This window comes from Protopterus annectens, chromosome 8.part0 (genome assembly GCF_019279795.1).
Source record: "Protopterus annectens isolate FY-2018-M chromosome 8.part0, PAN1.0, whole genome shotgun sequence".
Taxonomy (NCBI): Eukaryota; Metazoa; Chordata; order Ceratodontiformes; family Protopteridae; genus Protopterus; species Protopterus annectens.
Window position 1 is genome coordinate 527,090,190 of NC_056741.1, and position 22,924 is coordinate 527,113,113.

The 22,924-nt window shown below is 42.4% G+C and overlaps 1 protein-coding gene across 1 annotated transcript in view; it reads right to left on the bottom strand.

Moving 5' to 3' along the window:
• Positions 1–22,924, bottom strand: part of PRUNE1 (prune exopolyphosphatase 1) — a 564,173-nt gene that overhangs the window by 234,765 nt on the left and 306,484 nt on the right. The window contains exon 4 of the mRNA XM_044080032.1: positions 13,888–14,072. Coding sequence (XP_043935967.1) covers positions 13,888–14,072 — 185 coding nt within the window. The remainder of the gene's footprint in view (positions 1–13,887; positions 14,073–22,924) is intronic.

Here is a 22,924-nt window from a genome sequence, read left to right on the forward strand (position 1 = left end):
GAGATATGAAACATGATGTATGTATACATGTGTTGATAGTTACAGGATTCAAAGTACCCCCATAACAATTCCAAAAAAAATACTGAAATCAATCTATTATCCTTTGCACCCATATATGCGGATTTATTCATGGCCTATTTTGAAGAATGCATGATTTATGATACATCACATAATCTGTATATGGTAGAAATTGTTATCTGGCGGCGATACTTGGATGACTGTTGGATGGTGTGGCGGGCGGACCAAGCATATTTACAAGAGTTCATTATCTGAATGGAAACATATGGGGTATTGAGTTTACTGTTACGTCTAATCATGACACCATTGATTTTTTGGATGTCACATTATACCGAAATACGGATCATACTTTAAGCACTAAAACTTATTGTAAATACCCACAGTATAATACACTGCTTCATGCATCTAGCATGCATCCGAACCACACCATTCGGAATATACCGAAATCTCAATTTATGCGTATTAAATGCATTAGTTCATCCGAGAAAGACTTTGAACATGCCGGAAAAGATCTGCATCATAGATTTAGGGATAGGGGATATAGAGATTTGGACATACATAAAGCAAGTGAATGGTGTAACACTCTGGATAGGAACACTTTGTTGCAATATAAAAAATCTACCAATACTCAGAAGGATTCTACTCTTAGGTTTGTGACCACATATGGCAGGAACCACCACATGGTAAGAAATATATTAGATTCCAATTGGAATATACTTTTGGCAAATGAGGGACTGAGAACAATTTTGGGTCCTAGATGCCAAATCTCATTCAGACGAGGTAAAACCCTTGGAGGTCTTTTCTCTCATTACAAACATAAAGAAAGTGGAGGTGCCATATATCAACAAACCACTATAACTGGAGATAAACTTCTTGGTACCGTCCCGTGTGGTCATTGTAGCTCCTGCTCACAGGTTAGCAGATTTAAAGAATTCACTAGTATCAATACCAACAGAGTGTATCAATCTAGGGTGTTCGCTAATTGTAGTAGTGCCTGGATCATTTATCTAGCTACTTGTCAATGTAAGACATTTTATGTGGCCAAACATCACGGTCACTTAGAATACGTATGACAGAACATAAGAGCGATATCAGGAATAAAAAGGAAACTAATGCCCTATATAGACATACTATCAAACACAGTAATGCTCACTTTATGTTTATGGTTACTGATAAAATCACGGGAGATAAAAGCCACCAACAAGGTTGGCATACTATCTTAAATCATAAAGAAAATACTGGATTACTAACCTTGGAGGATTACTTCTGCCTGGTCTCAATGACCATTTATAAATAATTTTTAATATGGTAATCCTCAGTGTATGAGCTCTAGGCTGGTGACAATTAATTTATATTAGTGGATATTATCTATATGATAACCAGTTTGTCACTTGGCATGGATTGCGGGCCACATATTAATGCAGACTGTACAGGTCAACAAAGAATAATAGATTGATTTCACTATTTTTTTTGGAATTGTTATGGGGTACTTTGAATCCTGTAACTATCAACACATGTATACATACATCGTGTTTCATATCTCTTTGTCCAATACTATATTCAAGAAGTTGCTATTATTATATATAGGCACATATTCAATTTTGATACAACTAGTTCAGTTTAAAAATTATATATTGTTCTTAATATTATGGAGTAAATATCAATGTTGATATTTTACATATTATAATATTTCAATCAAATATGTTACAAACTTTAAGTGCATCTTACTATAGAGTTCATGTAGGATGAACAGTTTTTTCTGTGTCATTTCTTGGATATTTTATTTTATTATATGTATATAATTTCAGGTATATACATATACATATTAGTTATATTAGATGCACTTGTTAGCTAGACAGAGTGAACTAGTTTGTATACATAATATGTTAGATTGTGAAAGTGACATACACAGTTTGGATAAATTAGGATATGTTAGTACTTTTTCCTCCAAAACTAAGGGTGATTTCACTCATTTTCTTTATTTGAAAATATTTAGAGACTCATTAATTTTGTTGGGCATCTCTGTTATGATTTTTACATGCATACTTGAATTGTTCGTTCTTATTTATCATGGTACTAATATACTCCAACCACTAGGATGGGCTATACCATTGTTTCCATTGGTCGGGGAACAATATAAATACTTGTGACTATTCTATGTTTTAAAAAAATTTTTTCAATCCATTGAAAAAGGCTGGGTAGCTGAAACCGGTACGGGTATATGAAAATATAAGATTATATAATAAAATTATCATCTGGATTCTATTTTGGTGTCGAGTAATGAAATATTCTCACATCATTTCTAAAATGCCAAGTGTTCAATGATTAGAAAATTCATCACATCAAGAAAGTTAATTACTTCTGAAAGCAACAATAAGTTATTATTTAACTACACCAGTAAACAGAAAGGAGAAGAAAAAAGCTGTGACTGTAACAAGCTATCAATAAGTAATCACCAAGGTGAAAATGTCAATGACTTAAGGCAACAGGCTGTATTGTTACTAATTCACAATGGTCAACCAGGGTCACATCAGACCTAAATAATTTCAGACCAGTCAGCTTCAGCCTGACCAATGCTCTGTGTAATACAGTTGTCAATCTACTTGTGAAGCATCTGCTGGGCACCCACAAGCCCTTCACTCTGTAGCACAATAAGAATAAACAAGTGGCCTATATTCCCACATTTATATAAACATTCCAAGTTAACAGCTCAGTTGGGGTACACATCCAGGGTGTGAAGGTTCTCTCTTCCTCCATGCTTTCTGCCCACTGGGAAAAAAATCAGGACATGGGTGTATTAGCTCGGAGATAGTTCCAAATCCACTTTCAGAAGGATTTTTTTTCAAGACAGATACTACATAAAATGCCAGCTATGACTGCCTATACTTAAGGATATAAAGTTCCAACATCTTACAAAGAGAGATGATGGCCACCAAATCTGCATTTTCCAAGAAACCAACTTCAGCATTGTCAAGCTGGAAAGTTTGACTGGTGGAAATAAATAGTCTATAAAGCACAAAGTTAAAATTACTTGGAAGGGGGAGTTATTAAAAAAAAAGGAAAAAAGCACCAGTCCTTTAAAGAACTGCTTGACCGCCCACTGCTGGACCTCAACTACTCCCTCAAAGTCATAATACACAAAAATAGCTGACATATGCACTGTGACTATGGAAGAACTGAGTCCTAAACCATACAGATGTCTGAAAAAAAGTATAGCTTACCAACATACTGATCAAACAGATCTGCACAAAGTACTATATCAGCCAAACTAAGAATACTTACATTCTGGGTAGCTTTTGCTTGAGTTTGTCCTGCTGTAGCTACACAACTCCCACACCTCTCCCTCTGTCAAACACCATGGAATTCATGCAGCTGCATTTGGGTTTAATCTCTCCAGGCAAGGGTTACCAGCCCTTCATCTAGTTGGTAATAAATGGTATCACTGGAGGAGAACAAGCCTGACAGCCATCATTGCTTGGCTTGTCAGGTTGAGTTTCTACTACCTATGCATGTTTGCTATATGGTGCAAGGTGGAACAGTAATGTGCTTTTGTGAGATATATCCCCACTTCTGGGAGACACACTGCCATAAGACCTACCAAACCCCTTAGACTGATGCCTTTGCACTCCTTTGTATCCACTGGAGAATCTAAAGCTGGGGAACTTCTTAAGCATGCAACCTCTATTCCTTCTCTCACTTGAGAAGAGGTCAGTAGGCATGCCACATCATTCTTCTCTTCTTCCCTTGTCAACTCCAAAATGTGACCAAGCTGTTACATGAACCCTGGTCACCTGATCACAGTTAGGGAGTTATCCCTCTAGATATCAGCTCTGATAGAATACTTCCACTTGGAAGGTGCAGGTCTGCTCAACAGAAGACGTTCTAGCAGCGTCAAAAATCCTGAGACTACCACCAAGATAACCAGTGGAATCAATGGTTCTGTATCAGAAGTCAGGCCTTGTGGTGAAGACTGTTGCCACAGTTGCCACCTTAAGTGAGGCAGACATCCTTGCCTTGGACTGGGAGCATTTTTTGCATCTCTAGGCACTTTAGAATCCAGCACCACTCTTTCCTTGGTCATTACAGAATAATGAAACAAGTCTTGCTCTTTCTTCTCTGAACTTTGGGATGAGACACAGAATCAGCAGAAATGCATAAATGAATCTCTGCCACAGGAGGGAGAACATTCCCCCTCCTGTTGTACTCTGCAGAAAATCTGGAGGCCCACATCCTCCTGACTGTAGAATACACTGATCTACACAGAGTGCTCCATCTCTGGAAGATCGGAATGAGGCAAAACCTCTAAACATTCAGTTCCAAGAGGAATACTAGAAAAGCAGATGGCTAGCTGGCACATGTCTCCTGGAATGTAAGCTGCTGAGACAGTTATGTCCTTTGTCTAAAGCTAAACGACATATGAGCATCTCCTCCGTGCAATGAGGATATGATCCCATGCCTCCCTTCCTATATAGGTATCCAAAGGGCAGATTATCTAATTGGATAAGAAGAAGCCCCAGAATAAGTCTGCCTGCCAACGCCACCAGGATTAGAAGAACTGCTCTTAATTCCACCTCAAAGATGTGTAACTCATCTCCAGAATGACCACACTCCTAGCCTTGCACTATATGCAAGTCTAGGTGAGCTCTGCAACCCATACAATCAAGGTATCTATCACCAAAATTTGTGATTGATTCAACAGCAGAAAGAGTAGATCCCACGAAAGGTTGGTGGAGACTGCACATTATCCCAGAATCCCACAACAAAAGTCCAAAATCAAAGTCTGATGGCAAGTGGTGACTCAAACCATTGACACCTTATGTTCCACTGCGGTGCCTGCATCCTCATGCAACAAGCAGCACCATGAATGCCTTATGACTGGTTTACAGATGAACTTGACAGAAGACTGGTAGACGTAACTTATTTGGACTTCAGCAAGGCTCCCACCTCTTTCCCACATACAAGACTCATACAACTGGAGGTACTGGAGGTAGGACTATAACTGAGGAATTGGATTACCGAATGGTAGGACACAGATGGCTGTGGTGTGGCAACAATGTCAGGAATTAGGGATGCGACTAATGGAGTACAACAGGCTTCTACCTTGGGGCTTGTACTCATCAATATGGTTGTCTCAGACATTCATGAAGCAATACAGAACAGGATCACCCTCTTTGCTAATGATACAAAGGTACAATAGTGGATACTGCAGGAGTAAGTGTAAGGAAGTTTGGCTAATTGCTCTGCTCAATTAGGAGAGAGGTTGTAGAGGATGTTGGTCTTCCTGGGGTCCAAAGATGCAGTGACAGAGCACCTCTAAGATGCCTGGACAGATTCCACAACTGTCTCCATAATGGGATAACACATGGCTCTTAAGGCTTCTTACCCAAAAGAAAGTCAATGTTTCTCTTTATAGTGGTGCTTTAAATTAAGCCAGAGACTGCATGGAAGGACTTTCTATTGGTCCCCATGTGAGGAACTCACTATGGCTGTTATCTAATTAGTGGAAAAGTGATATAAAAATGTCTTCCATGTCATATTCAAGTAGCACGGATCAAAATGCTGGAAGATGTTTTAGTTTTCTATGTCATGCTCCTCCCACAGAAAATAAAGATAATGCCTGTGCAGATTTTGTCTTTCAATGCAATGATAACATGGACAAAGTCTGCTGACATTTAGGCATGCAAATGCAGGATATCACACTTCAAAGATGATAGCAAAGGTCATGACCTGAAGTGTGTGAAAGGCAGAAATAAGTGTTGGATTCATGGGATGTACACAGTTATGTAACTGGCAAGTAAACCCATGATGTATGCCAGTAGGACAAAAAGAAGTTTCAGATTTTGGTATGTTCAAGTTTTATACAAATAATTTCTTAGGATCCATCAAGGAGGTTTTGACATTAAAAGTTACCCAATCGCTTAAGTGAAGGGTAACTGATCTGACAGATCCACAACCGGTCACAGTAAAAAGTTTAATAAAAAGCACACTGAGCACTCTGGCACCTCGGCATACAGCCTTCCAGGAGTAATACAAACACTTAAATGTAAAACCTCTTATATAATTAATTAATCAGTACTAATTACATAACAATTCCTTCCAATTAACTTGTAAATTTAAGCCTACAACCAAGAAAGTATCATACTTTAAAATATAAACAGATTCTTTATACAGTAGTTTCTCTTTAATACTGCATATTTCACCAACTTGAACAGATATTTGTTCCAGAACCCAACCTTGTAGTAAAGAAAAATCACTACTGTCTATCTTTAAAATGCATGGCTATGTTGCTTTCAATTTTATTCTTTTTTATGTCCTTAACTTGTTCTTGCAATCTGGTTCTGAATTTCCTTTTACTTTCCCCTATATAATACAAATTATAAGGATATCTTAGGGCATATATAATGCCCTCACTATCACATGAAAATCTGCCCGAAGGGGAAAAATAAACACCATTTTATTTTATCAAAACTAGGGACAACATTAGAACATATACTGCATTCTCCATAAGGAAAGGTGCCCATTAAAGAAGGATTTAGATGAACCCTATCAGGAGAAGTAAAAAGACTAGATGTTAAAAAGTCTTTTAAATTTTTGCCCCGTCTGTAAGAGATGGAAGGGTGGTGAACAATAAGATTACCAAGTTCACCATCTTTTACCAAAAATTACCAGCAACTATTTAATATGTTGTCTATTTCTTTACTAAGGCTATTATAAACTGACACAAAATACACTTTCTCCTTCGTTTGACTTTTATCTATGTTATAAATAAAGAAGTTATGTACTCACCACAACATTCCATGTGAGTTGTTCATCTTGCCTTCATTCCTACAGATGGGTTCAGAGCCAATCCTCGGCTTCGAGTCGGCCTACTACAAAGCTCGAGATCTTCACACAGCTCCAGGCCAAGTACCTATCCCATGATGCACCTGGAGTTACCGCAGATATGGTTTGCTGCGTATAATACCATACGTTATTCTATCACTCTTTAGGAGAAAGCTATGAAAGGATTGAGCAACCAGGAAGAATCTAGTATCTCGATCCTCGAAAATACCCTGGAGGGGGTAGGAGGGTGGGTAGTAAGAATGAAGGCAAGATGAACAACTGACATGGAACGTTATGGTGAGTACATAACTTCTTTATGTGAATTTGTCTATCTCGCAGTTCATTCTTACAGATGGGTAGCGTCCCAAGCAACATCTTTCTCGGGTGGCTCACGGGAGTATATTTTTAGGACAGTAGACCCAAAGGAGGCCCAGTCCCTGGAGGCCTTGTCAACTTTGTAATGAGAGGTAAATATATGAGGTCTTGACCAAGTGGCTGCTGCACAAATGTTGTCTATTGAAAGCCTAGCAGAAAAGGCAGAAGATATGGACACTGCTCTGGTAGAATGAGCCTTTGTTTTGTGTTGTAAGGGCATATTAGCAGCTGAATAAGCAAATGTGACACAATCAGATAACCACTTAGACAGTTTTGTTTTTGCCACTGGCATACCTTTTCTGGAATCTGAATAGGAAACGAAAAGCTGTTCTGATTTTCTGAAATCTTTTGTTCTATCCAAATCTCCAATTGGAGTTGTCTATGAACATCAAGCTTGTGCAGCATGTACTCTAAGTTGTTGGTGTGTTTGGGAAAGAACACTGGCAAATCTATAATCTGAATCAGATTAGTTTTAGTACAAACTTTGGGCAAGAAAGAAGGGTTTGTTCTTAGGGAGACTCTGTCAGCATGGAAAATTAAATAAGGAGGCTTTATGGACAAGGCCTGAAGCTCTGACACTCTGTGGGCAGAAGTGATGGCTACTAAAAAGATAGTCTTCCATGATAAAAATTTCAAACCACAGGAGGAAGCGGGTTCGAAAGGTGGGAGAATAATGTGTGAAAGCATAACATTTAGATTCCAAGGGGTATAAGGGGATTTCACAGGTGGTCTGAGATGAAAAGTCCCTTTGAGAAAGGCTTTGGATAGTCTGTGTGACATTATGTTCAATCCTTCAAAGCCAAGGTGAAAATTAGAGAGAGCAGCAAGATGAACCCGAACTGTTGCTGCTGCAGCCCCTTTATTGAAAAGCATAGTAAAGAACTCTAATATGGGGGCAATAGGGGCTCGGGTAGAGATCAATGTTATTTTGACAGGCCCATATAGAAAATCTTTTCCATTTGTTAAGATATAGTTTTCTAGTAGAGAATTTGTGAGAAGATATCAGAATCTGCTGCATTTCATTAGAGAGGTTATGGAACCTGGCTATGTTGGGAATTGGAGCAGCCAAGCTGTCAATTTCAGGGACTGAAGAGAGGAATAAAGATCCCCCGACAAATGCATCAGATGATCTGGAACTGGGTCTAGAATCCAAGGGTCTTCCAATTGATGAAGTCGAAGGAAGGAGAACCAAATCTGACGAGGCCAATGAGGGGCTATTAGAATGATGGTCCTTCCCAGGGCTTTTGCTTTCTGTAATACTTTGGGTATCAATGGAATTGGTGGGAATGCATAGAGGAAACCTGGAGGCCAATCATGTACGAGTGTGCCCCTTGGGGCTTCCCCCGGAGGGGTAATGAGGGCAAAGTAGCTTTTGCATTTCGTGTTCATGTGGTTGGCAAAAAGGTTGCAGCAAGGCTGGCCCCACCTGTGGAAAATTCTCTCTGCTATTTCCTTCTTGAGGGACGACTCGTGAGGCAAGAAAATTGCTCTGCTAAGTTTGTCCTTTGACAAGTGCCCTGTCTTTTTTGGAACTAAAAAGAATCTTGAGTAAGTTCCGGATCCTATCTGGTCTGCTGGGACTGGTTGGATGACTTTTTCTTAGCAACATTTGGACCTCTACTGTTGCTTGTTCCCTGTAACTGGATGGAACGTCCGGGATTTCTGTTGTCAACAGAAGGGGTGTGGTGAAAGAAACCCAGTTGTCGATTATTTTGAGCCAGTCGTCTGGATACAAAGATAAGCGACCCCCAACTGCCTCTCAAGTAGGACAGTTGGGCCTCCTTTCAAGAGCACTGGTAGGGCTTCCCAAAGAACTGATCTCTGTCGCCCTGGTTTTGCGGACCTCCTCTGCTCCTGGAGGGGGGTTCACCACATGTGTCCTGAAAGGCTCCGTGGGCATTTCAGAACCACATCTTTCCTCCCCTTTGACCCATGGGGTAAGGTCTGGTAGGAGTGGAAAAACAGACTCCGATGACAGAGTCTTTTCTTCCTTTTCACACCTGATCAGTTTCCTTAACTTTGGGCCCGAAAAGGGATGGGCCATCAAAAGTGGTGTTGACAAAGGATGACTTAAAGGGCTCCGCAAAGGAACACAAGCGCATCCAGGAGTGTCTCCTAAGAGCAATTCCTGTATATGCTGCCCTACTCGTTCCATCAGCTGCATATGAAATAAGGCGCATGGACGAGTTCAGTATAGAATTGAGGGTAGCAAGTTGGGAGGCAACTTTATGTGAAGATCCTGCAGCTACTGTACCCTGAAGAGTATCTCCAAGCTCTTTTAGGAGATCTCTTTGCAGTCTCGTAAATTGGGTGAGATAGTTCAGTGAACGCAGTGCAAAAGTCGCCGAACTGTACGTGCGCTTCCTCTATCTATCCATGATCCTAGAAGCTCTGTTAGGAGGATGGATAGAGGAAGAAGTTTTTTGAAATCTCCTTTTTGGTGGCTGCCGCTGCCACCACCATGGCATCAACTAGCACTCCCTTGGTAAGAAAGGACATTTCCTGGAGGGCAGAAATAAATTTATTAGGCCTCCTGGGGACAGGCTACATGGTGTCCAGAGATGCCCACGGCCTTCGTGAGACCAGTTCCATAAGCTCATCGAAGGGCGGAGACACCCAAGAGGTGGAGAGTTGAGACCTGAAAGCCTTCAGGAGAACAGACTCGTCTTCAGTAGGGTTGGTGGACTGCCAGTCACCACTCTGCCTAAGGATTTCTAATATCTCAGCATATGAGATATCCTCAGAGGGGGAACTGTCGCGACCCTTCTGATTCATCCAAGTAGGTATCGGATGTGAGAAACTCCTGTGGGGAGTCTAAATGCTTCATCTTACAGATTCTCTTCCTGGGAACTTCATCAGTAGGAACTTCTGGTGAGGTCTCGGAACAGCAGGGGCTACTCAATGGGGCTTCCTGAGGCTCTGGGTCTCTACGCTCAGAAAGGATCTGTGAAGCAGAAGTGGACACAGACACTTTTGGGGAGAAGGTAGCCAGACCTGAAGTCATAGATGTCTTAGAAGACATAACTTTCCTCATGGCTTCGAAGGCACCTCTGCTCGATGAGAAGGGACTGACAGATCCGAGGAAACTGTCGATATCCCCGGCACCAGGACAGTGGGCTCCAAACCAGAGGTAGGAGCAGAGCTCATCCAAGCTGAAGCCCCGAGAGGCAGAGTTGGAACTGACAAGTCAGTCCGACTACCCTCCCCGGACCCAACCGGAGAGTGTCAGCTCCTAGACTCCTCGATCAGCGCCAAGGACATCCGAGTAAACGGGACAGAAGACACTGGAGGAGGGGTCAACTCCAAAGGCTGAACGACGGTCAAGTCTGACTCCTCCGGCTCAGAAGAACTGGTATGTCTCGGAGGAGGAAAAGTAGTAGATGGTAAAACAGTCTTCGGTTCTGAAACCATTTGGGTCGGAGCCGATAAAAATTTAGCAAATGCCGGTGCATGTAACAACGTCTGCACCACACGATCCACATCCAAATCGGAAAGGCTTATAGAGGACTGAGATGAGTGGATGGACGGAGGTACAGATTGCATGAGTGGCGATTTAGGCACTTCGGATACCGGTTCCAGGACCGTGGACCGGCTCCGAAAGGACAAGACACTCGGCTCTGAGGGCTGTGGAGCCGACGTCAATGTTTTTCTTGATTTTTTTTTTACTTCCGAAGAAGTAGAAGCCTTTGAAGAAAATGTATGCTTCCCGTACCAGTTCATAGTCCTAGACTCCTTGTTAGGGGGATGGATGGTGGAAGAAGTTTCAGCTAATTCCTTCTGGGTGACCGTTGCCACCTCCATGGCATCCACTGGGACTCCCTTGGACAGAAATTCCTTATCAGGAGAGGCAGACAAAAATTTATTGGGTCTCCAGGGGACTGGTTTCACAGACTCAGAGGTTTCCCACACCCTTCAACAAACCAGATCCAGAAGCTCGTCGAAGTGTGGAGACAACCCAGGAGGCGGACGGCTGAGCACTAAAGGCCTTCAGGAAAACCGACTCCTCAGGGGGCTTTGTTTGGCCAGTCACCTCTTTGCTTCAAAATCTTTATGATGTCAGAGAAAGAAACGTCCTTAGAGGGTGACTTAGGGGACCCCTCCAATTCCTCAAGTTCGGTGTCTGACATGAGAGACTCATCCTGGGAATCTATGTGCTTCCTCTTGCACGTTTTCTTTCTGGGTGGCTCCTCAGGCAAAAACTCTGAGGGGCCCTCAGAAATATGGGGACCACTCGTGGGGGTACCCTGAGGCCTTGGGGCTCCTCTGTCCAGAGATAGATGGCGATCAGAGACCTGCACCGGTGCTGTAGGGGACAGAGTGACCAAACTGTATGATGCAGCTGACAACCTGGCCAGCGCGCTCCGCATGGCCTCGAAAGCTGGTCCTCCCAGATCCGAAGAGCGACCAGCCTCCGAAGCCAAGATAGGAGTCAGGCTTCCCCACGCCAAAGCACCGAGAGGAGACTAGAGACTAGGAGCAGAAAGGTGTCCCAAAGCCTCTCCCTCGGGTCTGACCAATGAATCCTGAGTCCTGAACCCCGTGGACGACGCTGACGGAGTCGGAGCTGACGCCGGAACTGATAAGCCAGGCGGGGCTGTCAGAACCGACCCATGGACATCACACGGAGCCGAGCACTCCGGTTCCGAAAGCTGAGATGCGCTCGGAGGAGGAAGTATCGATGTAGGTTGAGGGACCGGCTCCAGAGCCGACTGGGTCGGAGCCGAAAACAATTTTGCCAGTACCGGTGACTGAAGAAGTCTCTGCACCACTCTATCGACGTCCACATCCGATAAGGTCCTGGAGGACAGGGAAGGAGATCGAGACTTCCTCTCTGAAGGAGACCTGCAAGGAGGAGATACTGGCCTAATGCTATGCGACCGGCTCTGAACAGGCTCCAAGAAAATTGGAGCTGAAGCAGGTTCCATTACCAGTGATACTCCCTGCGGCCCCGAGGACAATGGAGCCGAGGATGTCGTTGAAGATTTTGCTATTTTCTCCGGCAGCTCCGAGGATACTGATGGAGCTGGGGATCGCTTTTTAGCCTTGGAAGATTTAGCTTTTGATGGAGAAGCCTTAAAGCTGGAAGCACTCTCCAAACCCTCCTCGAAGGAGGGTTTCAGAAGTCCCTTCAAAATCAATTTGTTCTTCCTTTCCTGAAGAACATGCGGGCTAAAGGCATGACAAAAACTACACGATTCCTGAAGGTGAATCGCTCCCCGACAGTACACACAAACAGAGTGTCCATCAGTGATGGACATGTTATAACTGCACTTGGAGCACTTCTTAAAGCCTGAGGGCTTATGCTCCTTAGTATCTTTAGACATAGTTACCACAAACACCAAGTAACTAACTCAAAACTAGACCAACGGTCAAACAGCCACAAGCACGAGAACAAGACAAACAGTACACCACAAAGACCTCTAACTAAAATTGTCCTTAGACACAAGTACAAAGGGGAGGACTAATTCCTCTAATTTAAATGGTTTTAGCCCAAGGGAAAAAGTTAGCACACAAGGAAAGCAAGGGGACAAACTAGGTCCTCTAACTGAAACGGGCCTAGCCCATTGGAAACCGCTAGTGGGATACCACAAGAACACGCTATAAGAGAAAAACACAACTTTTCCACAACACAGTCAAGGACACACACAAATAGCTATGAAAATAGCTTTTTTGCAAAAAACTTCTCTGTTATAAAGAAGAAAAGGTACTTAGCCACAGCTAAGAGTGAGACCACATCCGAGCTACATGAGCGGCAAACGAGATTTGGGGATAGAGAGCAGTGCAGCATGGGATACCATCTTAGCCCAGCCAATAGAAAGACTTCAAGCTAAAAGTATGGCTGAGTCGGAGTCGACATTTGGCTCCGAACTCACGGGTAAGAATGTAGGCGAGACTGGACTACATAACATCAAACTTTCTTGTCAGCCACTGGGCTTCTATCTACCTGGATCAAACTTATGGCACTGACAAAGGTCTCTAACTTATCCCTTCAATGACTGAGCTCTGATTTGAAGTACTAACAACGGTAACAGTCACCAAAGTGAACAGGCAGCTGCAGTCACACTTTAAAGGCATACTTATTTAAACATCGTCAAAGAGGGAATGCTCCAAATGACACACTAGGAGGCAATCCAAAAAAAGTGTATTCATCAGTAAAATCAGGGTGGTGATCCTGCCAAATGTCAGCTACTTCCCAAAATCATTCTTTTTTCTTTCATATTGTAAGTATGAAAAGAAGTTGATTTGGGCAGATAAACAACTTATACTTACTGCCTCTGTGCATAAAGGTGACATAACTGAGAAACAGCAAGGAAACTGGGGGTATGAAACTGCCTCCTTAGTGGCCTCACTTCAGAATATGGGCCTCAGTGCTAACTGGTGATGATTTACACTAAGAACTGCTGAGAAAAACTTCACTCAGCAGTCATTACTGAGTGGATGAATAGTAATACTTTGTAATGAATTATTTGCTACAAAAGCCTATTCAAATTACGAACCATGCTTTGCCAAACTACTCACTGATCACATCAAAGTACACCACAAACAAATTATCCATTCACCACTTGGAAATACTAGTTCTTACAAAGTTTGCAACACCAAAGCCAATACACATAATAAAAGGCTACAGATATAAGGTAACAGAATTTTACATTAAAGGAGTTCTTGCCTTACCATGTAAAAGAGTTGCCAATTGTATATCTAATATTTCTGGATCTTCCTGCATGATCTTTTCAGTTATAAGTGTAGTACAAGATCCCACTAGTTCAGATGTTATTTGGCAACTGGCAGTCTTTTTTCTCTCAAGTGGACGATGGTCAATCACTTCAGCTACAACATCTTCCAGGACTGCATCTGTACTGCAAGGAGGAGGAGTATGGTCACATAGAAAAGCTTGTTAAAAATCTCACAACCACATTATCTCCAACAATACTACATATAATTACAGTGTATCACAGTGAATACAAACTCAAGGAAATTCAACTATCCTGACCTTCAAGAACAAAAACATATATAGTCCATACATGCTAGTATGCAACTTGTTAGATCATAAATCATCATTAAATAATTTAGCATTACAGCATTTATAAACTAAATCTATACAAAAAGTAAAACTTGTCAGTTTAAATGTTACAACGCATTCGGAAATAACAGAGAAATACTACATCACTTATCTGAAAGGGGCCCTCTTCAGAAGGTCTATGAATAGCATTATCCATAGTTTTCTTGATTTTGGTTTCTTTTTTTCTTCATTGCTGCCACTGACATTGGACATCCTCCATGCCAGCTATACTACAGTCTCATCCCTGGAGATTTTCAAGCCATGACGGTGTGTTAGTCTTGACCCACACTGTGGATGAGTCTCCCTTCTAAGACAACAATGTATGAAGAAGGTCTCAAACTTCTTTCTGCATGCAGGTTCTCAGTGTTCATTACACTGTGCACCTTAAAGCAGTATGTGACTTGACATGGGGCTTTTCCTTAGCTGTACCTCCCCACAGTGCTGACACTAAGCCTGTAGGCTGGACTTTTCCTTAGCCATACCTTGCCAGAGTGTTGACACTATGCCTGTAGGCTGGACTTTTCCTCAGCCGTATCTCCCCAGAGTGCTGACACTATGTCTATAGGCTGGAATTTTCCTTAGCCATACCTCCCCGGAGTGCTGACACTATGCCTGTAGGCTTGACTTCCCCAGAGTGCTAACACTATGCCTGTAAGCTGGACAGGCAAGGAGGAGGGTTTTTTTTAAGGTATGCCTGGCATTGGCCATATGACAGCTCCATTCAGTCTGGCAATCACTTCAAACCCAAAAGTCAATAATCAGCTGGGGAGAGGGAGTGGTAGGCAGGATGATGAGATATTTTACTTTTAAGTGTTTAACATTAAATGTCACAGTGAAGGCACAACACATTCCAGGCATCGACAACTCATTGGTAGATTCCCTTTCTCGTTTGCAGTGGTCTCGTTTCCGGTTGTTGGCTCCAAATGTGAATCCTTCTCCGGTTTGAGTGCCGGATCATTTATGGGCTTTATGGGCAGATGAGAATGGTGGCTAATGTGTAATGCCCTCAGTGGAAGGACATGGGTAAGGTACAATAAATGCATACAGCAATTCTTGCAGACAAGATTTTCCAGAGGCTGGGAACAAGTATGGCCAATTCCACCTTACCACATCAGGGCTTACATTTTGGTAATGAAAGAAAGAGACTGGACTTTTGGAAGGGCAAGAAGCACATTGTCAGCTCTGAATTGGTTTCATCAGGCCTTGGGTCTGAAGGATTTAGCTAACACATTTCAGGTACGGACAATGTTTAACGGCTGGGAGAAACAACACCCAAGAGGCCTGATACGAAGTTCTCCATAGGTCCAGCGGTGTTACGTAAGCTACTGTAGTTTCAAATGTTTGTTTTTTTTCTTATGAGGTAGCATTATTTAGGGCGGCCTTTCTGCTGTTTTTTTTTTGTGGGGCATTTAGATGGTCTGAAATTATTCAACCAAAAAAGAAAGGTCAACGGACAGTTTTACCAGTGGTACATGTACATTTGCTGGGGGAGGACACTTGGGTTTAACTGGCTAAATCCAAAACAGATCAAGAAGGCAAAGGTCAGTGGATAAGAGTGGTTACACCAAAGGGTTTGGTATGGGACTTGACTAAAGTGCTACTAGAGTACCGCAACTATAGAGGTAGGTCAGATGGTCCATTCTTTTGTCATCAGCAATGTGAATCTCTGACACAGTATCAGATGGGAGCAGTTTTAAAGGAAGCAATCAAGTTGAGTGGCCTAGACTCAGATAAACATACATTACATTCCTTTCGAATAGGTGCAGCCTTATTTGCACATGCAATGGGAGCTTCACAGACCGACATTATGAAGATGGGCAGGTGGAAGTCCAATGCTTATAAAGGCTATGTAAGGTATAAATGCCTTTAACTCTTGTTCTTTATATTTCAGCTCTCACATCTTTGGATCAGAAATACATCTGGATAGGGGGTCATTCACTCCATCGCTTTGTCCAGGGCAGGTGGGGCTTCTCCTTCCAAGGAGGAAAATGAGTTTCTTGCAAAGCAATTTGGTTTGGGGTATCAGGAATGCAGTGGCACCATCTCAGGGCAGTACTACAGCAAGTCGCAAGAAGCGATAAATCTCCTACTGCCATTTTATTGCACCTAGGGGGTAATGATATTTGTCAACATCCAGTAAAATAGCTAATTGGTTTGATGGTACAAGAGGTATATTGCATGCATGAATGCTGGCCACAAGCTATTATCTGCTGGTCAGAAGTGGTACAGAGAAAGAAATGGAGGGGGGCTAGGTCCATTAAAGCTGTGGAGAGAATGGGAAGGAGAATTAATAATTCTATCGATAAGGTGTTAAGGGACATTAACGGGTTTTACATTCCTCACCCTGGCATTCAGATCTGGTGGCCACACAGGTATGATGAGGATGGGGTTCATTTATCTGAAGAAGGTTTGGGGATTTTTTTTATAAGGAATTACAAGCTGGTTTAGCTTTGAAGGGCATTGACTTAGGATAGGTTGAGATGTGCTGGCAGATGGGAGGAGTATTCCTCCCTTTTGTGGCAGAAGACAGGAAAGGTAAGGGAGACCAAGGTAAGGGGGGGGGTGTCACAGGATTCTTCAGCTGGACCTTCCACAGGCCAGACAGCCCCAAGGGATTGTTGCCAGGAGACTTGCCAGCCCGGCAATGGGTCCTTGGCAGATTGTAAGGCGGCCCAGAGGAATTGTGATGAATTGTGAAATGAAAAAGCTGTTATGATGTGGGTATGTTGAATCAGAAGGGCTGGATATCGATGTGCTGTCTGTTGTCCTATAGGTTTAGGGGAATGCTATGAAAGAAATAAAATGTCCTCCCTGACATTCCTGCCTTGTGCACATCTCATAATAATTGGCTTCTATTTGAGTAAATGACAATAAAGACATGGCTGCGGCCATTTAATCCATCTGAGGTCTCTGTGTTTTTTATTGAATATGCAGCTTGTGGCAACCCTGATTTGTAAAGCATGCAAGTTCGATACATTTATTGTCAACGGTACCAGGGAATGATAATGTTCTGAGCCGTTTTTTGGATATGGCTCAAAGGTTGATATGGATCATTAAATGAACTATGAACACTATATGATATGGAGCATTAAATGAATTGAACACTATGTTAAATGTTTACTAAAAGATCATTCTGTTGGCATCAATGGCAAGATAAGATATTGGTTCACTAAACTTTACTAAAAGCAGATAGAGCTGCACCAATCTCATACAACAACAGCAGGCAAGCCAATCACAGCAATCCATCATTTGTCTGAGGCAGGTCAGTTCGGACTCAGGTTTCAGTGGGGGGAGGGAGAGGTGGAGAACAGGTAGGGTCAGGACAGGTCGGAGGGCTGAGGTGGGCTGGGCTGTCCAGGGGAAGGGTTGAAAAAGCTGGGAACAAAGCAAATCAGTCTTTTCAACCTCTACTTTGGCAGCTTGTCCCACCCTACCCACCCCTCGTAAAAGCAGGAGTGTACTTGTCAATTAGTTTAGCACCAGGTAAGGTACTTAGGGAACCCGGTGACCTACAAAGGTGATCGCACTAGGGGTCGTGAAGGAATTTCCTGTTTTTGCCCACTGGGTTTTTCAGGTTTTTGCCTTCTCCTCTGGGTAAGATAGAAAGGTTAGGTTAGATTGTCACAGTCATGTAAGCGGAAGACAGGAAAGGTAAGTGGGGGGGGGGGGTCACAGGACTCTTCAGCTGGACCTTCCACAGGCCAGAGAGCCCCAAGGGATTGTTGCCAGGGGACTTACCAGCCCGGCAATGGCTCCTTGGCAGATTGTAAGGCGGCCCAGAGGAATTGTGATGAATTGTGAAATGAAAAAGCTGTTATGATGTGGGTATGTTGAATCAGAAGGGCTGGATATCGACGTGCTGTCTGTCGTCCTGTATGTTTAGGGGAATGCTATGAAAGAAATAAAATGGCCTCCCTGACATTCCTGCCTTGCGCACATCTCATAATTGGCTTCTATTTGAGTAATGGCAATAAAGACATGGCTGCGGCCATTTAATCCATCTGAGGTCTCTGTGTTTTTTATTGAATATGCAGCTTGTGGCAACCCTGATTTGTAAAGCATGCAAGTTCGATACATTTATTGTCAGCGGTGCCAGGGAATGATAATGTTCTGAGCCGGTTTTTGGATATGGCTCAAAGGCTGATATGGATCATTAAATGAACTATGAACACTATATGATATGGAGCATTAAATGAACTGAACACTATGTTAAATGTTTTCTAAAAGTTCATTCTGTTGGCATCAATGGCAAGGTAAGATATTGGTTCACTAAACTTTATTAAAAGCAGGCAGAGCTGTACCAATCTCAGACAAAAGAAACTCTAACAGCTTCGCCAGCAAGAGACCTGAGAGTAACGGTGCTTAGGGGATACTTAACAACTGTTATGATTTGAGTCTCACAATAGGGCTAACAGCGGACAGTACTATTCAGCAAAGAACAGCAGCAGAAAGTAAAACACATTTGTCTGTGCCTGTATGCCATACCTCTTTCATGTCCCTGAGTTTGCCATATATTTTTGCACTGTCCCTCATGATGTTTTTTGATTTTCTAGTAGGGGTCAGAAAAGTTACCAACTACTGAGGAATTATGCCAGACAGAGTTTCATATATATTACTGTTCAGAAAATGCATGCTGATGCAAAACCTGTTGTTCTATTAAACTTTTCAAGTAACTAAGAGCTATATTTTAAAAACTGTTCCAGATTTTGATTCTTTGTTTCCCCACCCATCATTTTCTGATTCGTTCATAGGTAAGTACTAGGCTAGCTACCCTTGCATGTCATTTTAAGTGTAACCAGTTTTCCTTTTAGTACTTGAGCAATATCATTTGATATTAAACTGGCCTTAACCAGCCCATGGCCAATAATTAGATATTAGCCCTAGTGAGAATTGCTGGGATCAGTAACAGACAATTTGAGGAGACCCATGGATGGAATAAATCATATGGGAGCTGCCTCTGTTCCTTAGCAGTACAGGGGCAGTCATGGGGTAGATTTTCTATTGCCCATCTATAGGTCCAAGTTGCACTTGAATACGAACAAGAGAAGAGCTTTGTTTAATGTGAATGAAGAGTCTGTTTCAGAGCATTGTTACCCTCTGCAAAATATACTTGTCCACCCAACTGTTATATTAATGTTGCAGAAGAGGTTTAGATCCTTAGGCAGAATACTTCTGATACCATTTCACGTGCTGATATGCAGTGTTTGTTTATTAGTATAAGGTCAGAGGATGCCTTGTATGCCAGACATAGGTTACTTTTTAGCAGTCTGTAGGATACACAGTACAATGACAGAGCTCTGAGCAGCTCAACGTAGGACATAATGTTTAGGCCTTGTATCCTTTTAGTAAGGTATCTCTGTAGCTGTTTCAGTTGTTGCATGTGCCTGGAGAGTTACGAGTCAAAGGGGGTATTATACTCAATGACTGGCCTAATGAGAGCCGAGTAAAGGGGGGCAATGACATCCATAGATTTTGACAAAATCCATCTGTTTATAAGATATACCATACAGAAGAACTTTCTTACAACAGTGGGCACATTAACCTAAATTTCGACCAATGTCCACAGAAAGTTCCCAAATCCCCAAAAGCTGGGTCAGGTCTTAGGGATGTACTGTCAATTTGGTAGTGGGGTACACGACTTCTCAAAGGATATGATAATGCGTCTTTTGGCATTTAGTTTCAGAACATGATTTTGGAACCAGTTATTTATTTGGGACAAACCTTCCTCCAGGACAGCAAGTCAATTGGGGATTCAATGACTGCTCCTAGCCTGCAGTCATCTGCAAACTGTTAGCCAAAGCCCTTTGGCACTGGCTTTTACTTCAGAGAATACGTCCAGAATTCTTAAGCAAAGAAGTGAAAGATGTGCTGCTATTTTTTAGACAACGCTAATGTGCTTCGCTTCACTGGCTTTCAAAGACAGTAAAACACTTCTTGTTGCTACACTTTTTTTTCTGTAACTTGTAGTGCATGGAGCAGACAATGTCCCATGCACAACAAAGAATTATGACTGCGTCACTGATCATAAACAAAAGTTATATATTTACTATAACACTAGATCCATGTTATCTTTTGTCTGTCTCAACTAATGGGTATATCAGATCATGCTGGCAATTCTTAGATTTTGGATCCAAGGTTCAGGCTCCGCTTTCTTCCCATAATTCCCCTCCACCCTCACAGTTTCTCAGATAGAGTTTGTGGGTCTCTACAGAATACTCCACTTATACTAAATAAGCAGAAAGTAAAGAAATGGCAAAAATAATACAAAGACTGCAAGTAAGAGGACTCCGGACAGGTCCAGCATGGTCAACTGAGTGCCCAACATAATGAAAATTTGGAAGGGGGGCAGTGTGAGAGAAGGTTGAGACAGCTGGAAAAAGACAACACAGATCTAGAGTTATGGTAAGAACATATAGTATCCAATGTCTTCCATCCATCTCAACTAATGGGGCAGAGTCTCCAAATTCTACAAACTCAGGGAGAACTTATGCTCAGAAGGATGGTGGAACCAAACAAAGCTCTAAACGTAATCTGCAGGTCCATCTTACAATAAGCAATAAATGCGTGCATTGTAGACCAAGTGGCCACAACACAAATATTATCAATAGGGACTCAAAAGAAGAAAACTGTAGAAGTTGCCACGACTCCAGCTGAATAAGATTTAGGTTTGTTAGGCAGAGACTGCATTATGTTTGCCTGTACAGTCAAGGGACAATCAGACAGCCACCTAGACAATGTACCCTTGGAGATGCTGCCTCCTAGTTTAGCTTTGGAGAAGGAGACAAAAAGTTGATCAGATTTTCTGGGGTCTTTGGTATTGTGTAAATAGTAACGTAAATGACTAATAACATCAACAAATGTAGAAGATATAAACCCTTGTTGGAAAAATTGGGGAAAAACACCAGGAAACCAATAGCCTGATTCAATGCATAGTCAGAAGTAATTTTGGAAAGGAATTCTGGATTTGTTTGAAATGATGCACAGTCTTTGTGAAAGATCAAACATGGTGGCGTACAAGACATGGCTTGCAGTTTTGAGATTATCTTTGCCAATGTAACTGCCGCAAAGAAAATAATTTTCCAAGAAAAGAATTTCAATTTCGTAGTAGCTGCAGGTTAAAAAGGGGGTTTTGTCAGGGTCTGGAGTAAAACAGTAATATCATAAGGTGGAACAGGATCCCTTAGATGAGGCTGCAGGAGAAAAGTACCTCTCAAAAAGGACTTAGGTTTCAGAGATGCTACAGGCATCTGGCCTTCACAAATATGAAAACTCAAGACAGCTGTCAATTGAATTTTGATAGTGGAGTACCTAGCTCCTGCATGAAACAGGTCTGAGAGAAAATCTAGAATGTATGACAAACAAGCTGAAAAAGGCATCTAGAACTTTGGCAGGAGCCCAGGTGGAGAATCTATTCCACTTGCTTCTATACATTTTTCTGATGGAAGGCTTCTGAGATGAAGATAAGATGTGCATTACACTGAAGGGAAGCCTGAAACTTCTAATCATCAGTAGAAGTAGAGAAACCAAGTCATCAGTTTCAGGGATTTGATGTTCAGGTGAGGCTTGGAGGACAGGTGAAAAATCAGCTGTGGAAGAAGGTACACTGGATGAGGCCACAGGAATGGGAATCATATCTCTTGAGGCCAAAATAGGGCAATGGGAATTACCTTGGCCTTGTACCAGGCCACTTTCTGCAAAAAATTGGTTATAAGTGGAGTCAGAGGGTAAGTGTAAAAGAAGACCCTGGGCCAAGTGTGGACAGATCGTTCCCTCAGGTACTGCCTGTCCTGGGAAATCAGCAAAGTAGCTGCTGCATTTTGTGTTGGTTGCGTTGCAAACAGAATGCAACAAGGCTGGCCCCAGTGGCTGAAAATGCTGTAAGCCACTGTCTATATGAGAGATCACTCATGTAGCAAAAGAATGGACCTGCACAGCTTGTCTGCTAATACACTGAACTTCCAAAGGACATGAGGTGCAATCAGAAAGTGCTGGAAAGATGTTGCCCACTGCCAAATCCTCATGGCTTGTCAACATACAGAGTACGAATGGGTTCTTCCTTGTTTGTTGATGTATCAGACCACCAACATATTGTCTGTTTGGAAAGCAATCACAGCACAGAGAGGCCGCCTGGAAAGTCCTGTAACTCTAGGAGGACTGCTCTCATCTTCGGAACATTAATGTGAAGATTGGCCTCTGTTGACAACCACATTCCTTGGACAGTCTTCCCTTTGAAATGCTCCTTCCTACCCCAGAAAGGATACATCCTTGGTTACAGTAACTCACAGAGGAACAAGAACAAAGGTACAACCTGAGGAGACTACAGGAGAACTTAGCCAGCACTAAAATGCATTGTCTCTAGATCTCCAGGATTATGACTAGGAAGTCCAAATGATAATGAAGTATGGACCACATTCATTAACAGAGTCTACCGTAACAGCATCATGTGGAATTTGGCATCAGGAATAAGGGATATGGATGCTACCACAGAGCCCAAAAGATGTAGAATGGATCTTGCCATGAGATTTTGTTGAGACAGTACCAGGGAAGACTTATGATGCAGCATGGCTAACCTTGACTGAAGAAGTTTAGTTATCTGTGAGGTGGTATTTGGGTGGCATCCTATGAACTCTATGGGCTGGACTGGTGTTG